Consider the following 20,447-nt stretch of genomic DNA (forward strand, 5'->3'; position numbering starts at 1 on the left):
TGAAAACAAGGGAGATGCTGAAGGAACTTACTTACCAAGAAGACTGATACAGCTGAGTATCACAGTATTTTTCTGATAATACTGGGTCTTGTTTCCTGATACATCAAACTGATTCAAAATGTCCTTAAAGTTCTCTCAAATGCCTGTGATCACTATGACCTCCATTCCTGTAGGTGTCACTGTAGGGCTAGTCGGCTGGTTGCACCACTTTTATCTTTTAAAGCAGACATGTGGGTGCACTTTGGTTTTAAAACAGAAACAGAGAGTAATTATGTAGATAAATCAAATGCCGTGTGAAAAGTTTGGCATTGTAGAAAACCCTGAATTCAGGTGGTTGGTAAATATGGGGCGACATCACATTGAGTTGAACACATGATGGAGAGGTGAAGGAAAAGGTATGCATTTTATTTTTATGGGTGGTGCCCTCTGGTGGCCATTTTGGCCGATGAAAACGTCGCCAAACTCAGTACAAATACATGTAATTCGGTCACTTTTCAAAAGGATAAGACTCGTCAATAAAGTCAATTTAATGTACAGTGGTTCATGTCAGGTCAGCTTGGTGTATAAATCTCATAGTTCCAGGCAATGAGAGCTATAAGCTGGCTGATAGAAGGAAGCTAGACAAACACTACAGCCCGAGCATGTTTTCATCGGGCGGCCAGTCGTGGAAGTACGAATTCTCGCTTTCAGATTTGCCAGTCTGCGGGAAGTGACGTGTACTCACGCCAACCCATAAGGTAGAGGGAGCGGGTCGGATCACTTGTTTAAATTAAATGGTGTTGAGTCAATTTCGGTAAAGCGGTAAAGCATGACTTAACCATGAGACTACCCATGTGGTACACAGAAAGTTGTATTTGCAGTTCTATTTTAAAATGTGTCACAGAATGTATCATATCATAATGTATCGTGAAACTTATATCGTTCTAGCCAATACCCAGTCAGCCCTATTAAAATTCAGGAGGTTTTACAAAAGTCACTTTACCCTGTAACCTGGTGGAGAAGCTGCAGTTTCATTTGGCTCTCGGGCTCTTGCCCCCATAAAGTCCTGTTTGTGAGCTACAATTTTTAAACCACTACAGTGACTAATGATGATAATTAGAATTTTTGTCAGCTAACTTTGGAGACAAATGAGTTTTTGAAGTATCGGGGTCAGGCCTGTGGAGAAATGTGGTGCTATGTTTCTTGGTAATTCCCTGAATGTAACATGTTGATCATATTAATATTTCTCAAACAGTGGGAGCTGCTGGCCTGATTCTCACCAGTCATGCTGTGACCTGCTGTGTTGCGCGAGTGAGGGAGCGCTTGTCACAGTGCAATAAATTACATCTCACCAGCAGCCACCTGAATTTGCTGAACCTTTCAGTAATAATGACAAACGGGGGGAAAATGGCTGGAAGGGGCTGCAGTGTTTTACCTTGAGGTTTCTGTGCCCCGAACAGTCTGGGTGAGGGGGGATGAGGCCGGGGTTTGATGGCAGGCCTGTCGTGACATGGTCTGGGAGTGGGACCCTTCTTCACCAGGCGTGGTGAACATAGATAGTCCACTGATCTACACTGGTACTGCAGAGACGACGGCGGCAGGTCTACAGAGAGGAGACACAAACACAACTTAGAGCATGACCACCAATACTTTTTTTTGCTTTTGCTTTGAGTTTTGATGAGCAACAGCATATTGAAATACGCGCATGCACTTGCCTACTTAATGTTGTTGAATGACCTTGAGCTCAGTGGGTGTTCGGCTCGAGGGTAGTGGAGGCAAAGAGTTCCCCTGGTTGCTGAAAACCTCAGCAGCATCGATCCTGACAGTAGGCCTGAGGCAGGTTATTGGTTTCTCTCTAATAGGACTGTATCAGATGGCCTCCATCTAATCTTCTCTGGGCACTGTGCACACAGTTGTGTGTGTGACAGCGACGATGGAATGCTTAACAATGTGGAATTGTGTCTGGTTCTCATTATTCCGACCTTTACTGTCAGGATTGCATTTTGTTCGACACTTCAGTTAAACCTGTTTTTCTTTTTAATGATTATTTTTTAATTCAAAGTGATGATGAAGAAGATGGATGCAGATGATCAAAGTTTACCATAAAACCACATTATCAGCCAATTAGTGCAGCTCAGAATGTTTTCTAATTGCAGAACGTGACAAAATACAGTGATAAACAGAGAAAAGGAGAAACACATATGTCACTATTTGCACTGCATGGGTAGTCAGAGCTGAAACAGTTCTGTGATTAAGAGCCCACAGAAAATTAATTAACATCTATTTTTGTAATTGAGTAATCACTTGTTGTTAATCATTTGCATTTTTAAAAGCTAGTTGAACAATTCAAGATGTGTGAAAATTATAGCTTGGCCTTTGGGAAATTATTTCTAATTATTTTTATTGTTTTCTCACTATTTATACAATACTGTGCAAATGTTTTACAGACTGTAGTCTTTTGACAGAAATATGTAGTATATACAGTTGTATGCAAAAGTTTGGGCACCCCTGATAATATTCATGATTTTTCTTTATAAATCACTGGTTGTCTGGATCATAAATTTCAGTTAAATATATCATATAGCAGACGAACACACTGATATTGGAGAAGCGAAATGAAGTTTCTAGTATTTACAGAAAGTGTGCAATAATTATTTAAACAAAATTGGGCAGGTGTTATAAATCTGAGCAGTCATTTTATTGATATGAATACATTTAGCACAAATTATTGGAACACAAAATTGGTTTAGTAAGCTCACTGACCTTTGACCTCCTTACTCAGGGGAATCCAATCATGATAAAGGGTATTTAAGATGGCCATCTACAAATGTTTCCACTTTTTGCATTTCTTCTAATGAGTGGAAACATGGGAGCCTCTAAACAACTCTCAAATGACCTGAAAACAAATATTGTTCAACATCATGGATTACGGGAAGGATACAAAAAGCTATCTCAGAGATTTCAGCTGACAGTTTCCACTGTGAGGAACATAGTGAGGAAACGGAAGACCACAGGCACAGTACTAGTTAAGGCCCGAAGTGGCAAGCCAAGAAAAATCTCAGATAAGCTGAAGCGAAGGATGGTGAAAACAGTCATAGTCAACCACAGACCTGCTCCAAAGACCTACAATATGATCTTGCTGAAGATAGTGTCTCTGTGCATCGTTCAACTATACAGAGCACTTTGCACAAGGAGATGCTTTAAATGAAGTGAAGCCTTTTCTGCGTACATGCCACAAACAGAGTCACTTGAGGTATGCTAAAGGTGAAGGTATTTTGGACCATTCTTCTTTACAAAATCAAATCAATCAATCAATTTTATTTATATAGCGCCAAATCACAATAAACAGTTGCCCCAAGGCGCTTTATATTGTAAGGCAAAGCCATACAATAATTACGGAAAAACCCCAACGGTCAAAACGACCCCCTATGAGCAAGCACTTGGCGACAGTGGGAAGGAAAAACTCCCTTTTAACAGGAAGAAACCTCCAGCAGAACCAGGCTCAGGGAGGGACAGTCTTCTGCTGGGACTGGTTGGGGCTGAGGGGAGAGAATCAGGAAAAAGACATGCTGTGGAAGACAGCAGAGATCAGTCACTAATGATTAAATGCAGAGTGGTGCATACAGAGCAAAAAGAGAAAGAAACACTCAGTACATCATGGGAACCCCCCAGCAGTCTAAGTCTATAGCAGCATAACTAAGGGTCAGGGTTACCTGATCCAGCCCTAACTATAAGCTTTAGCAAAAAGGAAAGTTTTAAGCCTAATCTTAAAAGTAGAGAGGGTGTCTGTCTCTCTGATCCGAATTGGGAGCTGGTTCCACAGGAGAGGAGCCTGAAAGCTGAAGGCTCTGTCTCCCATTCTACTTACAAACCCTAGGAACTACAAGTAAGCCTGCAGTCTGAGAGCGAAGCGCTCTGTTGGGGTGATATGGTACTAAGAGGTCCCTAAGATAAGATGGGACCTGATTATTCAAAACCTTATAAGTAAGAAGAAGAATTTTAAATTCTATTCTAGAATTAACAGGAAGCCAATGAAGAGAGGCCAATATGGGTGAAATATGCTCTCTCCTTCTAGTCCCCGTCAGTACTCTAGCTGCAGCATTTTGAATTAACTGAAGGCTTTTCATGGAACTTTTAGGACAACCTGATAATAATGAATTACAATAGTCCAGCCTAGAGGAAATAAATGCATGAATTAGTTTTTCAGCATCACTCTGAGACAAGACCTTTCTAATTTTAGAGATATTGCGCAAATGCAAAAAAGCAGTCCTACATATTTGCTTAACATGCGCATTGAAGGACATATCCTGATCAAAAATGACTCCAAGATTTCTCACAGTATTACTAGAGGTCAGGGTAATGCCATCCAGAGTAAGGACTTGGTTAGACACCATGTTTCTAAGATTTGTGGGGCCAAGTACAATAACTTCAGTTTTATCTGAGTTTAAAAGCAGGAAAGTAGAGGTCATCCATGTCTTTATGTCTGTAAGACAATCCTGCAGTTTAACTAATTGGTGTGTGTCCTCTGGCTTCATGGATAGATAAAGCTGGGTATCATCTGCGTAACAATGAAAATTTAAGCAATGCTGTCTAATAATACTGCCTAAGGGAAGCATGTATAAAGTGAATAAAATTGGTCCTAGCACAGAACCTTGTGGAACTCCATAATTAACCTTAGTCTGTGAAGAAGACTCCCCATTTACATGAACAAATTGTAATCTATTAGATAAATATGATTCAAACCACCGCAGCGCAGTGCCTTTAATACCTATGGATCTCCTCAATCCCATCGTCACGTCTTCCGAAGAGGAGGCAGAGACTGGGGACTCAGAGGCGGACTCATCCATTGCCCAGGCCGAGGTCACCGAGGTGGTTAGAGAGCTCCTTGGTGGCGGGGCTCCTGGGGTGGATGAGGTCCGTCCTGAGTGCCTTGGGTCTCTGGATGTTGAGGGACTGTCTTGGCTGACACACCCCTGCAACATCGCGTGGCGATCGGGGACAGTGCCTCTGGATTGGCAGACCGGGGTGGTGGTCCCTCTGTTTAAGAAGGGGGACCGGAGGGTGTGTTCCAACTATAGGGGGATCACACTCCTCAGCCTCCCTGGTAAGGTCTATTCCAGGGTACTGGAAAGGAGAATGCGACCGATGGTCGAACCTCGGATTCAGGAGGAGAAGTGTGGTTTTCGTCCTGGTTGCAGCACACTGGACCAGCTTTGCACGCTCCATCGGGTGCTCGAGGGTTCATGGGAGTTCGCCCAACCAGTCCACATGTGTTTTGTGGATCTGGAGAAGGCATTCGACCGTGTCCCTCGGGGCACCCTGTGGGGAGTGCTCCAGGAGTATGGGGTCCGGGGTCCTTTGCTAAGGGCTATCCGGTCCCTGTACGACCGCAGCAGGAGCTTGGTTCGCATTGCCGGTAGTAAGTCAAACCTGTTTCCAGTGCACGTTGGCCTCCACCAGGGCTGCCCTTTGTCACCGGTTCTGTTCATTATTTTTATGGACAGAATTTCTAGGCGCAGCCAGGGTGTAGAGGGGGTCTGGTTTGGGAACCACAGAATCTCGTCTCTGCTGTTTGCGGACGATGTGGTTCTGTTGGCTTCATCAAATCAGGACCTTCAGCGTGCACTGGGGCGGTTTGCAGCCGAGTGTGAAGCGTCCGGGATGAAAATCAGCACCTCCAAATCCGAGGCCATGGTTCTCGACCGGAAAAAGTTGCTTTGCCCTCTTCAGGTCGGTGGAGTGTCCTTGCCTCAAGTGGAGGAGTTTAAGTATCTCGGGGTCTTGTTTACGAGTGAGGGATGGATGGAGCATGAGATCGATAGACGGATTGGTGCAGCATCTGCAGTGATGCGGTCGCTGTATCGGACCGTCGTGGTGAAGAGCGAGCTGAGTAGGGGGGCAAAGCTCTCGATTTACCGATCGATCTACGTTCCGATCCTCACCTATGGTCATGAGATTTGGCTCATGACCGAAAGAACAAGATCGCGAGTACAAGCGGCCGAGATGAGTTTCCTCCGCAGGGTGGCTGGGCGCTCCCTGCGATCAGACGCTACAAATTCGCGTGGGTCGCCAGGCAACGGACACACATCCTTCGCCCGGTGTGTCACTCTGCTTGGGTGGACTTTCGCTGCGAAAATTCGCCCCGGTGGGTCATCAAATAGGAGGAGCTTCCATTCTGCTCGCTGGCTCCGGTTGTCAGTCAAGCTAACATGACGGACCTTGATCACACGGAGCGAGTTGCTGTGGAAAGCTCCCAATACAGAGAGTATCATTATTTGCTGCAGGAGCTGTGTCTGGGTGACGGCCGCTTTTAGCGGTCCTTCCACCTCTGCGGGACCCAGTTTGAGGATCAACTGTCCCGTTCGCACGCGCACATGTAAAAAAAAGAAAGAAAGAAACTCCGCTGCTTGCTGCAGCTGGCTCTTCCCCCAAAAAACTCTGTCATAACTGTGTTTAGAAACCAGTCACCATTTGCTTTATTATACAGCTGTGTAGTTAATAAGTAAAATAATCTCCAGGACGATTCGCGAGCGCGCGCACGTAAAAAAAAAGAAAAGGAAAAAGCTCCGCTCCCGCTGCTGCAAGTAGGGCTGCTGCTCGCTCTAAAAACTCTGTCATAATTGTGTTTAGAAACCAGTCACCATTTGCTTTATTATACAGCTGTGTAGTTAATAAGTAAAATAATCTCCAGGACGATTCGCGCGCGCACGTAAAAAAAAAGAAAAGGAAAAAGCTCCGCTCCCGCTGCTGCAAGTAGGGCTGCTGCTCACACCAAAAACTCTGTCATAATTGTGTTTAGAAACCAGTCACTATTTGCTTTATTATACAGCTGTGTAGTTAATAAGTAAAATAATCTCCAGGACGATTCGCGCGTGCATGTAGAAGAAAAAGAAACTCCGCTCCCCATTGCTGTGGTGCTGCTGTTCGCTCCAAAAACTCTGTCATGATTGTGAAATAAAGGACAAAAGAGACATAAGTCCTGCTCACAGGCTGCTACCAGATACAGGACATGTTCACATCTTCAGTCAAACTCCAGACATCTCCACATCACTACATAATCAGTCCCTGATTGGTCATCGCGGCGCGACGAGACGAAACGAAAAAGTTCCGATTTTTGAACTTGGGGAGGAGGGCAACACGATGTGACGTGATGCAATATCGCGCCACAAACGCGCAAAACGCTCAAAATCGCTTCACTCGCGTCCATCGCGTCGCGCTGTGCGGTTTGGCGCCAAAACGCGTCCTTACATAGGGATTACATGGCAACCTGCGGCTGCAGTCGCTCGCGTCGTGCCCAGTGTGAACGCGGCATTAGAGATAGGGTGAGGAGCTCGGTCACTCGGGAGGAGCTCGGAGTCGAGCCGCTGCTCCTCCACGTCGAAAGGAGTCAGTTGAGGTGGCTCGGGCATCTTTTCCGGATGCCCCCTGGAGGTGTTCCAGGCACGTCCCATTGGGAGGAGGCCCCGGGGAAGACCCAGGACATGCTGGAGGGACTACATCTCTCGGCTGGCTTGGGAATGCCTTGGGGTTCCCCCGAAGGAGCTGGGGGAGGTGTGTGTGGATCGGGAGGTCTGGGTGGCTTTGCTTGAGCTGCTGCCCCCGCGACCCGACTCCGGATAAAGCGGAAGAAAATGGATGGATGGATTATAGCAAATAAACCCAAATCAAATAACTATCCAACATACTTTACTTATGACAACAAAGATGAATATAACATGAGCCAAGTACTGAATAGTTTCAATAAATTTTTTGCTAATGTTGGGCCAGATCTGGCAGCTGAAATCCCACACAGTACATGAGAAAATCAGCAATTAATCGCCAGAAATCCACACACAATGTTTCTGAGCCAAGTAGATGAAAGGGAAATTATTAACATAATTAGTACATGTAAAAGTATAAAGTCAACGGATCATAATGAGGTACATATGTCCTTAGTAAAGCGAATAATTACTGAAATCGCAAAACCATTATCATATATTTTTAACAAATCATTTCAAACTGGGATTGTTCCTAACAGTATGAAAGTGGCAAAAGTGATACCTTTATTCAAATCTGGCAGCAAGCATCTTTTTACTAACTACAGGCCTGTGTCTCTACTGTCAGAATTTTCAAAAATACTGGAAAACTTTACAACAGCAGACTGGATAAATTTATAGATCAACACAACTTGCTTGATGAAAGTCAATATGGTTTTAGTGGAAAAAGGTCCATGAACACTGGCATTGCTCGATTCCATAGAAGAGATCAATAAACATGTGGACCAAAGGGTAATAGTTGCAGGTTTATTTATTGACTTAAGAAAGGCATTTGATACAATTGATCACAATATATTATTTCAAAAGTTGGAACTGTATGGGATCAGAGGAGTTGCTCTGAGTTGGATTAAAAGCTACTTACAAAACCGAAAGCAGTTTGTTAAACTCGGGGAATACTGTTCTTCATATCTGGACATCACTTGTGGGCTACCAGAGGGTTCTGTGTTGGGCCCAAAATTATTTATTTTTTACATTAATGATTTATGTAAAGTCTCAGATATGGTTAAAACTGTGCTCTTTGCAGATGACACAAACCTGTTTTGCTCAAGGGAAAATCTGCAACAATTATTATCTGATTTAGAAACAGAAATGATAAAGTTAAAGAGATGGTTTGATATTAACAAATTATCATTAAATTTGTCTAAAACTAAATTGATGTTATTTGGAAATGATAAAAAAGACATACAAATTCAGTTATATATACATGGGGTAAACATAGAGTGTGTCAAAGAGAATAAGTTTTTAGGTGTCATTATTGATGAAAAAATTAATTGGAAAGTGTTGTGTGGGCCACCTGAAGAGGAGGTACTGCTGGCCCACCACCAGAGGGCGCCCTGCCTGAAGTGCGGGCTTCACGCAGAGGGCGCCGCCGCCACGGCGCAGCCGGGGGTGACAGCTGTCACTCATTATTTCTTGACAGCTGTCACCCATCTACTCTACATCATCTCACTCCATAAAGACCGGACATCATCTCCACCTCGTTGCCAAGATATCATCTACCTGTGAAGGTAATATCCTCAGCCAGAAACTAACTGTGTCCTAGTCTGAATTCATTTTGCAGCTGCTTTCCTGTGGAGTGCCTTATCAGTGAGGTTGGCGTAATCCGCGACGGCTTCGCTTCACACCCCAACCAGATAAGTGTTTGACAGGAGCTGCACGAGTGTGTGTTAGAGGTGGAGGTGACTTTCCACCTTCTGACTGTTTTTGTTACTGGGTGTGCACACACCCACGTCTCATTGTTTATGCTCCTCGCCAGCAGTACCAGATCCGACAGTCAGGGACGGTGATCACCTGGGAATTCGGGACTTGGCGGCTCCAGTATTCACCGGGTTCTGTGGCGGTGGAAATCGTGTGGTTCCGGCTCTTCTCAGGACAGACGTCTTCTATCCTCGAGCCTGCCCACACGTCACTTTTGTGGATTGACTGCTATTAGATTCTGTGATTGTCTGTATATACGTTGTGCACATTCACAACATTAAATTGTTACCTTTTGGCTCATCTATTGACCGTTCATTTGCGCCCCCTGTTGTGGGTCCGTGTCACTACACTTTCCCCAACAGAAAGCTCATATTCAGCATATTCAAATTAAGGTATCAAAAAGTATTGCAGTATTAAATAAAGTAAAGCATGTTCTTGATTGCAGAGCACTACATACTCTCTATTGTTCATTGTTTGCTCCCTACTTGACTTATTGCGCTGAAGTTTGGGGCAACAATTACAAAACTACATTGCAACCATTATTTATTCTTCAAAGAAGAGCATTAAGGACAATTCATAATGCAGGTTATCGAGACCACACCAACCCACTGTTCATTAAATCTCAAATATTAAAACTTAATGATATTATTTTGTTCAAGACTGTTCAGTTAATGCACAAATCATCATCAATCATAGTTCCAGTCCCCAAGAAACCACGCGTCACTGGACTTAATGACTACAGGCCTGTGGCTCTCACGTCTGTAGTCATGAAGACCTTCGAACGCCTGGTTTTATCCCACCTGAAGTCCATCACTGACCCCCTCCTGGACCCCCTGCAGTTTGCCTACAGAGCCAACAGGTCTGTAGATGACGCCATAAACCTGGCCCTGCACTCCATCCTGCAGCACCTGGACTCCCCAGGAACCTACGCTAGGATCCTGTTTGTGGACTTCAGCTCTGCATTCAACACCATCCTTCCAGCTTTGCTCCAGGACAAGCTTTCTCTGCTCCACGTGCCCAACTCCACCTGCAGGTGGATCACAGACTTCCTGACGGACCGGAGTCAGCGTGTGAGGCTGGGAAAAAATGTCTCGAACACTCGGGCTCTCAGCACAGGATCTCCACAGGGCTGTGTCCTTTCCCCTCTGCTCTTCTCCCTCTACACTAACTGCTGCACCTCCAGCCACGACTCTGTAAAGCTCATCAAGTCTGCGGACGACACCACCCTCATCGGACTCATTTCGGATGGGGATGAGTCTGCCTACAGGAGGGAGGTGGACCGGCTGGTGACCTGGTGCAGCAGCAACAACTTGGAGCTCAACGCCCAGAAAACAGTGGAGATGATCATGGACTTCGGGAAAGCCACAGCCCCCCCGCCCTCCCTCGCCCTCAACAACAGCCCCATCACCACTGTGGTCTGTCACCGCTTCCTCGGCATCATCATCACCCAGGACCTCAAGTGGGAGTCAACCATCAGCTCCCTCATCAAGAAGGCCCAGCAGAGGATGTACTTCCTGCAGCAGCTGAAGAAGGCCAAGCTGCCTGTCCAGCTGATGGTGCAGTTCTACATGGCCATCATCGAGTCCATCCTCTGCTCCTCCATCACGGTGTGGTACGCCGGGGCCACAGCCAGGGACAGACACAGACTGCAGCGCATTGTGGCCTCTGCTGAGAAGGTGATCGGCTGTAGCCTTCCTTCTCTCCACGACCTGCACGTCTCCAGGACTCTGGGCCGAGCAGGTCGGATCACAGCTGACCCTTCTCACCCTGCACACGGTCTATTCAAACCACTCCCCTCGGGCAGGAGGCTACGGTCCATCCGGACCAGAACCTCCCGCCATAAGAACAGTTTCTTCCCCTCTGCCGTTAGACTCATGAACACCTCATAACTCAGTCACCCTTAAGCTTAACTCTGTCACTTTATCATTTTATCACGGGTCACTTTAGACAATGTACTTTGGTTTTTAATTGCACTCCTCCCACTGCACTGTTTTTTCTGTTTCTCTGTTTTTCTGTTGCACACAGCCTTTCATATTTCTTTTTTTATCTTATATTTTATCTTATCTTGACACATATGTTATATTTTATCTTAGCATTTTATCTCTTCTTAACGTTGCACCATTGTACTGAAGCAAATTCCTAGTCTATGAATCCTGTTCACTGGCAATGGCAATAAACTTCTTCTGATTCTGATTCTGAAAGTGAAAAATAAACAAGTGCCATTTAGAATTCAAGAATATTTTACTGAGAGAGAAGGAAAATATAATTTACGGGGCTTGTATCATTTTAAAATTGCTGGCGCTCGGACGACCAGGAAAGGTTTCTGTGTCTCCATATTTGGCCTTAGATTATGGAATAACCTGACGGATAAACTCAAACGATGTCCAAATATCAATCAGTTTAAAAATCAATATAAAAAAATGATGTTTTCAAGATATGTATCTAATGAAGTACGATGAGTTTTGTGTTGTCACTTGTAATTGTGAACTTGTTCAGTAACATTCATTTGTGTATATGCATGTATGTATATGTATATATATATGTACGTATGTATATATGTATGTATGTGTGTATATATGTATATGTGTGTGTGTGTGTGTGTGTGTGTAATTATGTATGTATGTGTATGTTGGTGTGTGTATACATGTATATGTATGTAAATATGTATGCAGACGAAGACACGGTGTTCACTTGATATGTTTATGATAATGGGATTTGAGTTTGTGTTGTTAAATGTGTTTGTAGCATGGCCCAAGCAGAGGGTCACCCCTTAGAGTCTGGTCTACTTGAGGTTTCTTCCTCAATACATCAGAGGGAGTTTTTCCTTACCACTGTCGCCTGTGTGCTTGCTCTGGGGGTAGGTAATGTGTATATATGTATGTATGTATGTATATATGGGGTGGGCGTTTATAAGCTTTGCTTCTGCTCAACCCCTTTTTGGTCACACATGTCACTGTGGAATTGTCTTGTATATCAATTTTTGTTCAAGTTCAGTTCAAATTCCAAACAACCAATGATTTATAAAGGAAAATCATGAAAATGATCAGGGGTGCCCAAACTTACATACAACTGTAAGACAGTAGTAGTTTTTTTCATAAGTGAGTCAACAGACAATCAATTTAGAAAGGTCCAACAACAATCAAAGGTGTTTTTTTAAACTTGCATAAAAGGTTAAAAGTCTATTATCAAGTTACAAACAAGAATGAATATACAATAGATTCACTGACAATGGGAATAATTGTTAATTGCAGTCATGTAATTTTTAAAACTTCACTTTCATCCAGGTTTTTTTTTTCAAAGAAAATGACCTGTAAACAGACAGCATAAATCGCATCACCTTCACAAAAATGGAAAAGAAATCCAGTGTCTGCAACCATTAAAAAAAGGTTTCTTTATGGTTCCGAACTGCTTAATTTGTTGTAGGTGTCTCTGCAGAGTGTTTTTTCTCCCACAATCATTCCTATCCAACGTTCTCGCCCATTTGAGCACAGCAGTGAGCTTCAGGATATTAACAATCCGAAAGGCATCCACTCAGCCAGCTCTGTGTCTTCTGGCGTATGGATTGGCTCTCATCACCAACATTTCACTGCTGGATTGCACCCCAGACTGCGCCGAGCTCCCACAAGAGTATATATATGTGGTAATTTTTATTTTTTTGAGCTTCAGGCAGCAGGAAATGATTGTCTCAGTAATGAGTCCTCTTACGCTGTCTACCCTGTGAAACACACTGGAGGCATTCTCTGCCGTGCTCTCACGTCCATATGATGAAAAAATATGAAATCATATTTTACCAACAAACTTCAGTGGAGGTTTTATATTCATCCTGAATGTGCTTCTATTTGGTACCTTAGCAACATACATATTACTCGCACAGCATCTTTCTGCAGTTTCTACTAATATCATCTCTAAATCTGAGCTGACCGGTGAGCTGAGTCAGACGACAGGCTTGACCTGTGAACAGGAACGTCCTCCAGAAAAAAACCCAAACCCCCCCCCCCCCCCAAAAAAAAAAAAACCAAAACCCTCTGACCTAATTGTGGCTGGGATATTTCTTGGGAAAAGCAAACACCTTGTTCCAGCATTGGAAGTCAGAGGCATTGGGGCCAGTACCCATGGCAACTCAGTATAGTCATGGTTACATGTGTGTCAGACCTGGTCCACATATCAAGCTGTCTAACACCAAACAGAAACTTGACAACACAGCAGATAGATGAGGTGATACTCATGGCTCCTTTATTAAAATTGCACCAATTCAGCTTGAGGATGACAGGAGACATCAGTGGTACCCAGCAATACATACAGAAGGAAAAGTACAACACATTTTTTTTAATATCCGTATCATGGTTAGGTCTGGGAGCATACACTGGTGACACATCTACATATCACACCATGGAACTGCCCCAACTCCTGAATGGCAACCACTCAGGCAGGCAATAAGTCCATCCCCACAACTCGAAAGTAACCATCTATCTGCTGCAGTCAAGTGAAACGTGGATGTCCCCTTGGCCTTGACCTCAACACTGAGGCACCTGCGTACTGGATCATGCATAGAGAAACAAATGCACCACATGGCCAAAAGTGACAGGATTGTCTTGATGGCACAAATCTGGGGAAGGGTACAGAAACATTTCTGCTGCTTTGAAACGATACGATACGATACACTTTATTGTCCCTTCCGGGAAATTTGTCTTAGACTCCAAGAGCTGCACAAGTAAAAAGTCAAACTGCCATGACTGTTGTGTGGGCCGCTGAAGAGGAGGTACTGCTGGCCCACCACCACCAGAGGGCACCCTGCCTGGAGTGCGGGCTCCAGGCACCAGAGGGCGCTGCCGCCTCACAGGAGCAGCCGGGGTGACAGCTGTCACTTATCACCTATGACAGCTGTCACCACTCATCTGATCTTCAGTGGTATATCAGCAAGACGACATCTCCACCTCTTTGCCGAGATATCGCTCTACCGAGGAGGTAATATACTCAGCCGACTGTGTTGTCTTCCTGACTGGAATACCTGTTGCTTTGTGTGTTGGATAGCAGATATTTTGGTTTTTTTTTCCGACGAGAGGTGGAGGTGGTTTTCCCACCATACGTGTTGCTGGGTGCAAACGCACCCACATCTAACTGTTTTTGTTCCTCGCCAGCAGTACCAGATCCGACAAGCGGAGGCAGTGGCCACCTGGGAGTTCGGGACTTGGCGGCTCCAGTATTCCCGGGGTTCGGTGGAGGAGGAAATCGTGTGGTTCCGGTTCTGCTTTGGACAGACGTCTCTTATCTTCGAGCCTGCCCACGTGACACATTTTGTGAATTGACTTCTTATCTATTATTGTAAATTCGCCGTGTTTGTTGTGCTTATTCACAACAGTAAAGTGTTGTTATTTGACTACCTCCATTGTCCGTTCATTTGCGCCCCCTGTTGTGGGTCCGTGTTCCTACACTTTCACAACAGGATATCTCGGCCAACGTCATGGACCCCGAGGGGCGTCAACCGGCTGTTGAACGGCCAATGGAAGAGCAGGGCGCACAGGCGTCTGCAGGAGGTATGATCGGTGAGTTGCAGCGAATCCTCACCGCTTTTACGGCTCGGTTGGATCTGATGACCGAGCAGAACGTCCTCCTTAACCGCAGGGTGGAGGCTCTCGCCGCGCAGGTGGAAGCGTGCCCTCAGGGCGCTGCTGCGGCTCCCCCTCCTGTCGATTCTGTGCGCAACAGTGACGTTCCACAGGTCGTTCAACGACCCCTCCCACCTTCCCCTGAAGCATACATAAGCCCTCTAGAGCCGTACGGGGGTTGTGTGGAGACGTGCGCGGACTTTCTTATGCAGTGTTCGCTCGTCTTCGCACAACGTCCCGTCATGTACGCGACTGATGCTAGTAAGATAGCTTATGTAATTAATCTGCTTCGCGGTGAGGCACGAGCTTGGGCTACAGCGCTCTGGGAGCAAAATTCACGGCTCCTTCAGACATATGATGGGTTTGTGAGGGAATTCAGAACAGTGTTCGATCACCCAAATAGAGGAGAGACCGCTTCAGCCGTGCTGCTGTCAATGAGACAGGGGCGCCGGAGCGCAGCTGCTTATGCAGTCGACTTCCGCATCGCGGCTGCGAGGTCCGGCTGGAATAGCACTGCCCTCCGTGCCGCCTTCATAAACGGACTGTCATTGGTCCTGAAGGAGCACCTGGTGGCTAAGGACGAACCGCGGGATTTAGACGGGCTTATTGATCTCGCTATACAATTAGACAATCGGTTAGAAGAACGCCGTCGGGAACGAGATGAAGGGCGTGGCCGGGCACGCGCCGTCCCTCTCCCTTCCGGTTCCGACCGAGTTCCGCCCTCCCCACGCTCCACGGCCTCTACGCTCCGTGTGGTTACAGCTCCCCCTGCTGATGAAGCTATGGACACGAGCAGGGCCACATTTAGGCCACCAGATAGACAGAGGAGGCTGGTCCGCGGAGCGTGCTTTGTTCGTGGCTCAACAGAGCATCAAGTGAGGGACTGTCCCGAACGGTTAAACACCAACGCCCGCCCCTAGAAACTGGGCCAGGGGTGGGCCAAGACATTCACGTGGGACATACCCATATTGCCACACGACTCCCAGTTACAATCCTTTATGAGGATTTAACCCTTCAGGCCCCAGCACTGGTGGACATGGGCTCTGAAGGGAATCTGCTAGACAGCAGATGGGCCAGGGAGGCAGGGCTCCCTCTGGTGGCGCTTACTTCACCTGTGCAGGTGTGGGCACTAGATGGCTCCCTACTCCCTCTAATCACACATAAGACACCACCAGTAACTCTGGTGGTGTCAGGGAACCACCGGGAGGAGATCGAGTTTTTTGTGACTCCTGCCACCTCCCGTGTGATTCTAGGGTTCCCCTGGATGTTAAAACACAATCCCCGGATCGATTGGCCGTCCGTGGTAGTGGTTCAGTGGAGCGAGACCTGCCATCGGGTATGTTTAGGTTCCTCGGTTCCTCCCGGTTCCCAGGCTAGGGAGGAGGTCAGAGTCCCGCACAATCTTGGGACGGTGCCGGTGGAGTACCATGACCTTGTGGATGTGTTCAGTAAGGACCTGGCGCTCACCCTTCCCCCGCACCGTCCGTACAATTGTGCCATTGATTTGGTTCCAGGCGTTGAATCCCCGTCCAGCAGGCTGTACAACCTCTCACGACCTGAGCGCGAATCAATGGAGACCTACATCCGGGACTCGTTAGCTGCCGGGTTGATCCGGAATTCCACCTCCCCGATGGGTGCAGGTTTCTTTTTTGTGGGAAAAAAAGATGGCGGACTTCGTCCATGCATTGATTACAGGGGGCTGAACGAAATCATGGTTCGTAACCGATACCCGTTGCCCTTGTTGGATTCAGTGTTCACGCCCCTGCATGGAGCCCAAATATTCACTAAGCTAGATCTTAGAAATGCGTATCACCTGGTTCGGATCCGGAAGGGAGACGAGTGGAAGACGGCATTTAACACCCCCTTAGGTCACTTTGAGTACCTGGTCATGCCGTTCAGCCTCACCAACGCCCCCGCAATGTTCCAAGCATTAGTTAATGATGTCTTGCGGGATTTCCTGCACCGATTCGTCTTCGTATATCTAGACGATATACTCATCTTTTCTCCGGATCCTGAGACCCATGTCCGGCATGTACGTCAGGTCCTGCAGCGGTTGTTGGAGAACCGGCTGTTTGTGAAGGGCGAGAAGTGTGAGTTTCACCGCACTTCTTTGTCATTCCTGGGGTTTATCATCTCCCCCAACTCCGTCGCTCCTGATCCGGCCAAGGTTGCGGCGGTGAGAGACTGGCCCCAACCTACCAGCCGTAGGAAGCTGCAACAGTTCCTCGGCTTTGCAAATTTCTACAGGAGGTTCATTAAGGGCTACAGTCAGGTAGTTAGCCCCCTGACAGCCCTGACCTCGCCAAAAGTCCCCTTCACCTGGTCGGATCGGTGCGATGCCGCGTTCAAGGAGTTGAAACGGCGCTTCTCGTCTGCACCCGTTCTGGTGCAGCCCGATCCTAGTCGCCAGTTTGCGGTTGAAGTGGACGCCTCGGACTCAGGGATAGGAGCTGTGCTTTCTCAGAGCGGAGAGACCGATAAGGTCCTTCACCCGTGTGCCTATTTTTCCCGCAGGTTGACCCCGGCCGAACGGAACTATGACGTCGGCAATCGAGAACTCCTTGCGGTGAAAGAGGCTCTTGAAGAGTGGAGACATCTGTTGAAGGGAATGTCCGTGCCATTCACGGTTTTCACTGACCACCGGAACCTGGAGTATATCAGGACCGCCAAGCGGCTGAACCCCAGGCAAGCCCGCTGGTCACTGTTCTTCGGCCGTTTTGACTTCCGGATCACCTACCGCCCCGGGACCAAAAACCAGAGATCGGATGCCTTGTCCCGGGTGCATGAAGACGAAGTCAAAACGGAGTTGTCGGATCCACCGGAACCCATCATCCCGGAGTCCGCTATCGTGGCCACCCTCACCTGGGACGTAGAGAAAACCGTCCGGGAGGCCCTGGCACGGAGCCCGGACCCCGGAACTGGGCCGAAGAACAAACTTTACGTCCCACCAGAGGCCAGGGCTGCAGTCCTGGACTTCTGTCACGGCTCCAAGTTCTCCTGTCATCCGGGGGTGCGAAGAACCGTGGCAGTTGTCCGGCAGCGCTTCTGGTGGGCGTCCCTGGAGGCCGACGTCCACCTGCGGAAGTGCCGTCGGGTGTGGCGCGCCGCCCGTTCTGCTTTGCTAAAGGCCTGGATGAGGGCAAAAGTCCATGCAGACCGTCGGCGGACCCCGGCCCCTGCGTATCGGCCAGGGCAGGAGGTGTGGTTGTCGACAAAGGACATTCCCCTCCAAGTGGACTCCCCTAAACTGCAGGATCGTTACATCGGTCCCTTCACGATCCTCAAGGTCATCAGTCCAGCCGCAGTGAGGCCGGAAGCTGAAGCCTCACTGCGGATCCATCCTGTTTTCCATGTGTCCCGGATAAAGCATCACACCTCACCCCTCTGTACTCCGGGTCCAGCACCGCCTCCTGCCCGGATCATCGATGGCGAGCCGGCTTGGACTGTGCGCCGGCTCTTGGATGTCCGTCGAATGGGCCGGGGCTTCCAGTATTTGGTGGACTGGGAGGGGTACGGACCCGAAGAACGCTCCTGGGTGAAGAGGAGCTTCATCCTGGACCCGGCCCTCCTGGCCGATTTCTACCGCCGCCACCCGGACAAGCCTGGTCGGGCGCCAGGAGGCACCCGTTGAGGGGGGGGTCCTGTTGTGTGGGCCGCTGAAGAGGAGGTACTGCTGGCCCACCACCACCAGAGGGCACCTTGCCTGGAGTGCGGGCTCCAGGCACCAGAGGGCGCTGCCGCCTCACAGGAGCAGCCGGGGTGACAGCTGTCACTTATCACCTATGACAGCTGTCACCACTCATCTGATCGTCAGTGGTATATCAGCAAGACGACATCTCCACCTCTTTGCCGAGATATCGCTCTACCGAGGAGGTAATATACTCAGCCGACTGTGTTGTCTTCCTGACAGGAATACCTGTTGCTTTGTGTGTTGGATAGCAGATATTTTGTTTTGTTTTTTCCGACGAGAGGTGGAGGTGGTTTTCCCACCATACGTGTTGCTGGGTGCAAACGCACCCACATCTAACTGTTTTTGTTCCTCGCCAGCAGTACCAGATCCGACAAGCGGAGGCAGTGGCCACCTGGGAGTTTGGGACTTGGCGGCTCCAGTATTCCCGGGGTTCGGTGGCGGAGGAAATCGTGTGGTTCCGATTCTGCTTTGGACAGACGTCTCTTATCTTCGAGCCTGCCCACGTGACACATTTTGTGAATTGACTTCTTATCTATTATTGTAAATTCGCCGTGTTTGTTGTGCTTATTCACAACAGTAAAGTGTTGTTATTTGACTACCTCCATTGTCCGTTCATTTGCGCCCCCTGTTGTGGGTCCGTGTTCCTACACTTTCACAACAATGACATAATTACATAACTCATACAATTTACATAACTTAATACACACATCAATCATACATATTGCACATCCCTAATACACATATCCAAATTACACATGCCCGTATTACACAGCGGTCTCCCATAATAATTCATGCATATTGCACATATCCCTAAAAACACATACCCCTATTGCACAGCCATCTCCCACATATGGTTAAGGAAAATACTAACAGTGAATAAATAACACTAAAATAACAATGCCACCATGTCATTAACGCACAATCCTACTACCTATCCCAGGAACCATATTTAAGACTCTAATTGATGTGGGCACAAATGAGTTTTTAAAGCGATTCAATTTGCACTGAGGGACCCTGTATCGCCTACCAGACGGTAGGAGTTCATACTCAGGATAGAGGATGTGGGAAGGATCTGACAAAGCTCACTGCGCTCCTTTGAGAGGTCCCAATGAGCACAGTGGCCTCCATCATCTGTAAATGGAAGAAGTTCGGATCCACCAGGACTCTTCTTAGAGCTGGCTGCCCGTCTAAACTGAGGAAGAAAGGCCTTAGTCAGGGAGATGACCATGAACCCGATGGTCACTCTGTCAGAGCTCCAGCATTCCTCTGTGGAGAGAGGAGATCATTCCAGAAGAACAACCACCAATCAGGCCTGTATGGTAGAGTGGCCAGACAGAATCCACTCCTTAGTAAACTCAGGTGGTCACATGGCAGCCCACATGGAGTTTGCCAAAAGGCAGCTGAATGACTCTCAGACCATGAGAAACAAAATTCCCTGGTCTGACGAGACAGAGTGAACTCTTTGGCGTCAATGCCAAGCGTCATATTTGGAGAAAACCAGGAACCATCCCTACATTGAATGCACTGCAACTTCTGCAAGCAGCTGGTCAGAATGCTTTCTATGATATATGCAAGGATCCTCCAAAGAGACCTAGTACCACAGACCAACTGCAGCCTTATGTCACTGGTGATGAAGTGTCACAACAATACAGAAAGACAGGAAGCACCAGGAACCTAAAAACATGGACCTTCATTCTCCTGCACACCACTGCCCAGCAACCTCATACCACCATGAAAACATTCTTCCAACATGTCTATCAACTTCAGGGGCTGAGACTTCAGAGACATGAAGGTCACTGCCGAGATAAGCGAATGGCTGTTCCAGTGTGTGTGTGTGTGTGTGTGTGTGTGTGTATGTGTATATATATATATATATATATATATATATATATATATATATATAAAAATACTTACTGGGTTTTGCATCTGAACTCTTCA

General features: G+C 47.2%; 1 protein-coding gene across 3 annotated transcripts in view; it reads right to left on the bottom strand.

Moving 5' to 3' along the window:
- fgd (faciogenital dysplasia) overlaps positions 1-20,447 on the bottom strand; it is a 184,896-nt gene that overhangs the window by 53,639 nt on the left and 110,810 nt on the right. For all 3 annotated transcript variants that reach the window (XM_034172756.1, XM_034172758.1, XM_034172757.1), the window contains exon 2: positions 1,415-1,582. In XM_034172756.1, the coding sequence (XP_034028647.1) occupies positions 1,415-1,582 (168 nt within the window). The remainder of the gene's footprint in view (positions 1-1,414; positions 1,583-20,447) is intronic.

The sequence above is a fragment of the Thalassophryne amazonica genome, chromosome 6 (assembly GCF_902500255.1).
Source record: "Thalassophryne amazonica chromosome 6, fThaAma1.1, whole genome shotgun sequence".
Lineage (NCBI taxonomy): Eukaryota > Metazoa > Chordata > Actinopteri > Batrachoidiformes > Batrachoididae > Thalassophryne > Thalassophryne amazonica.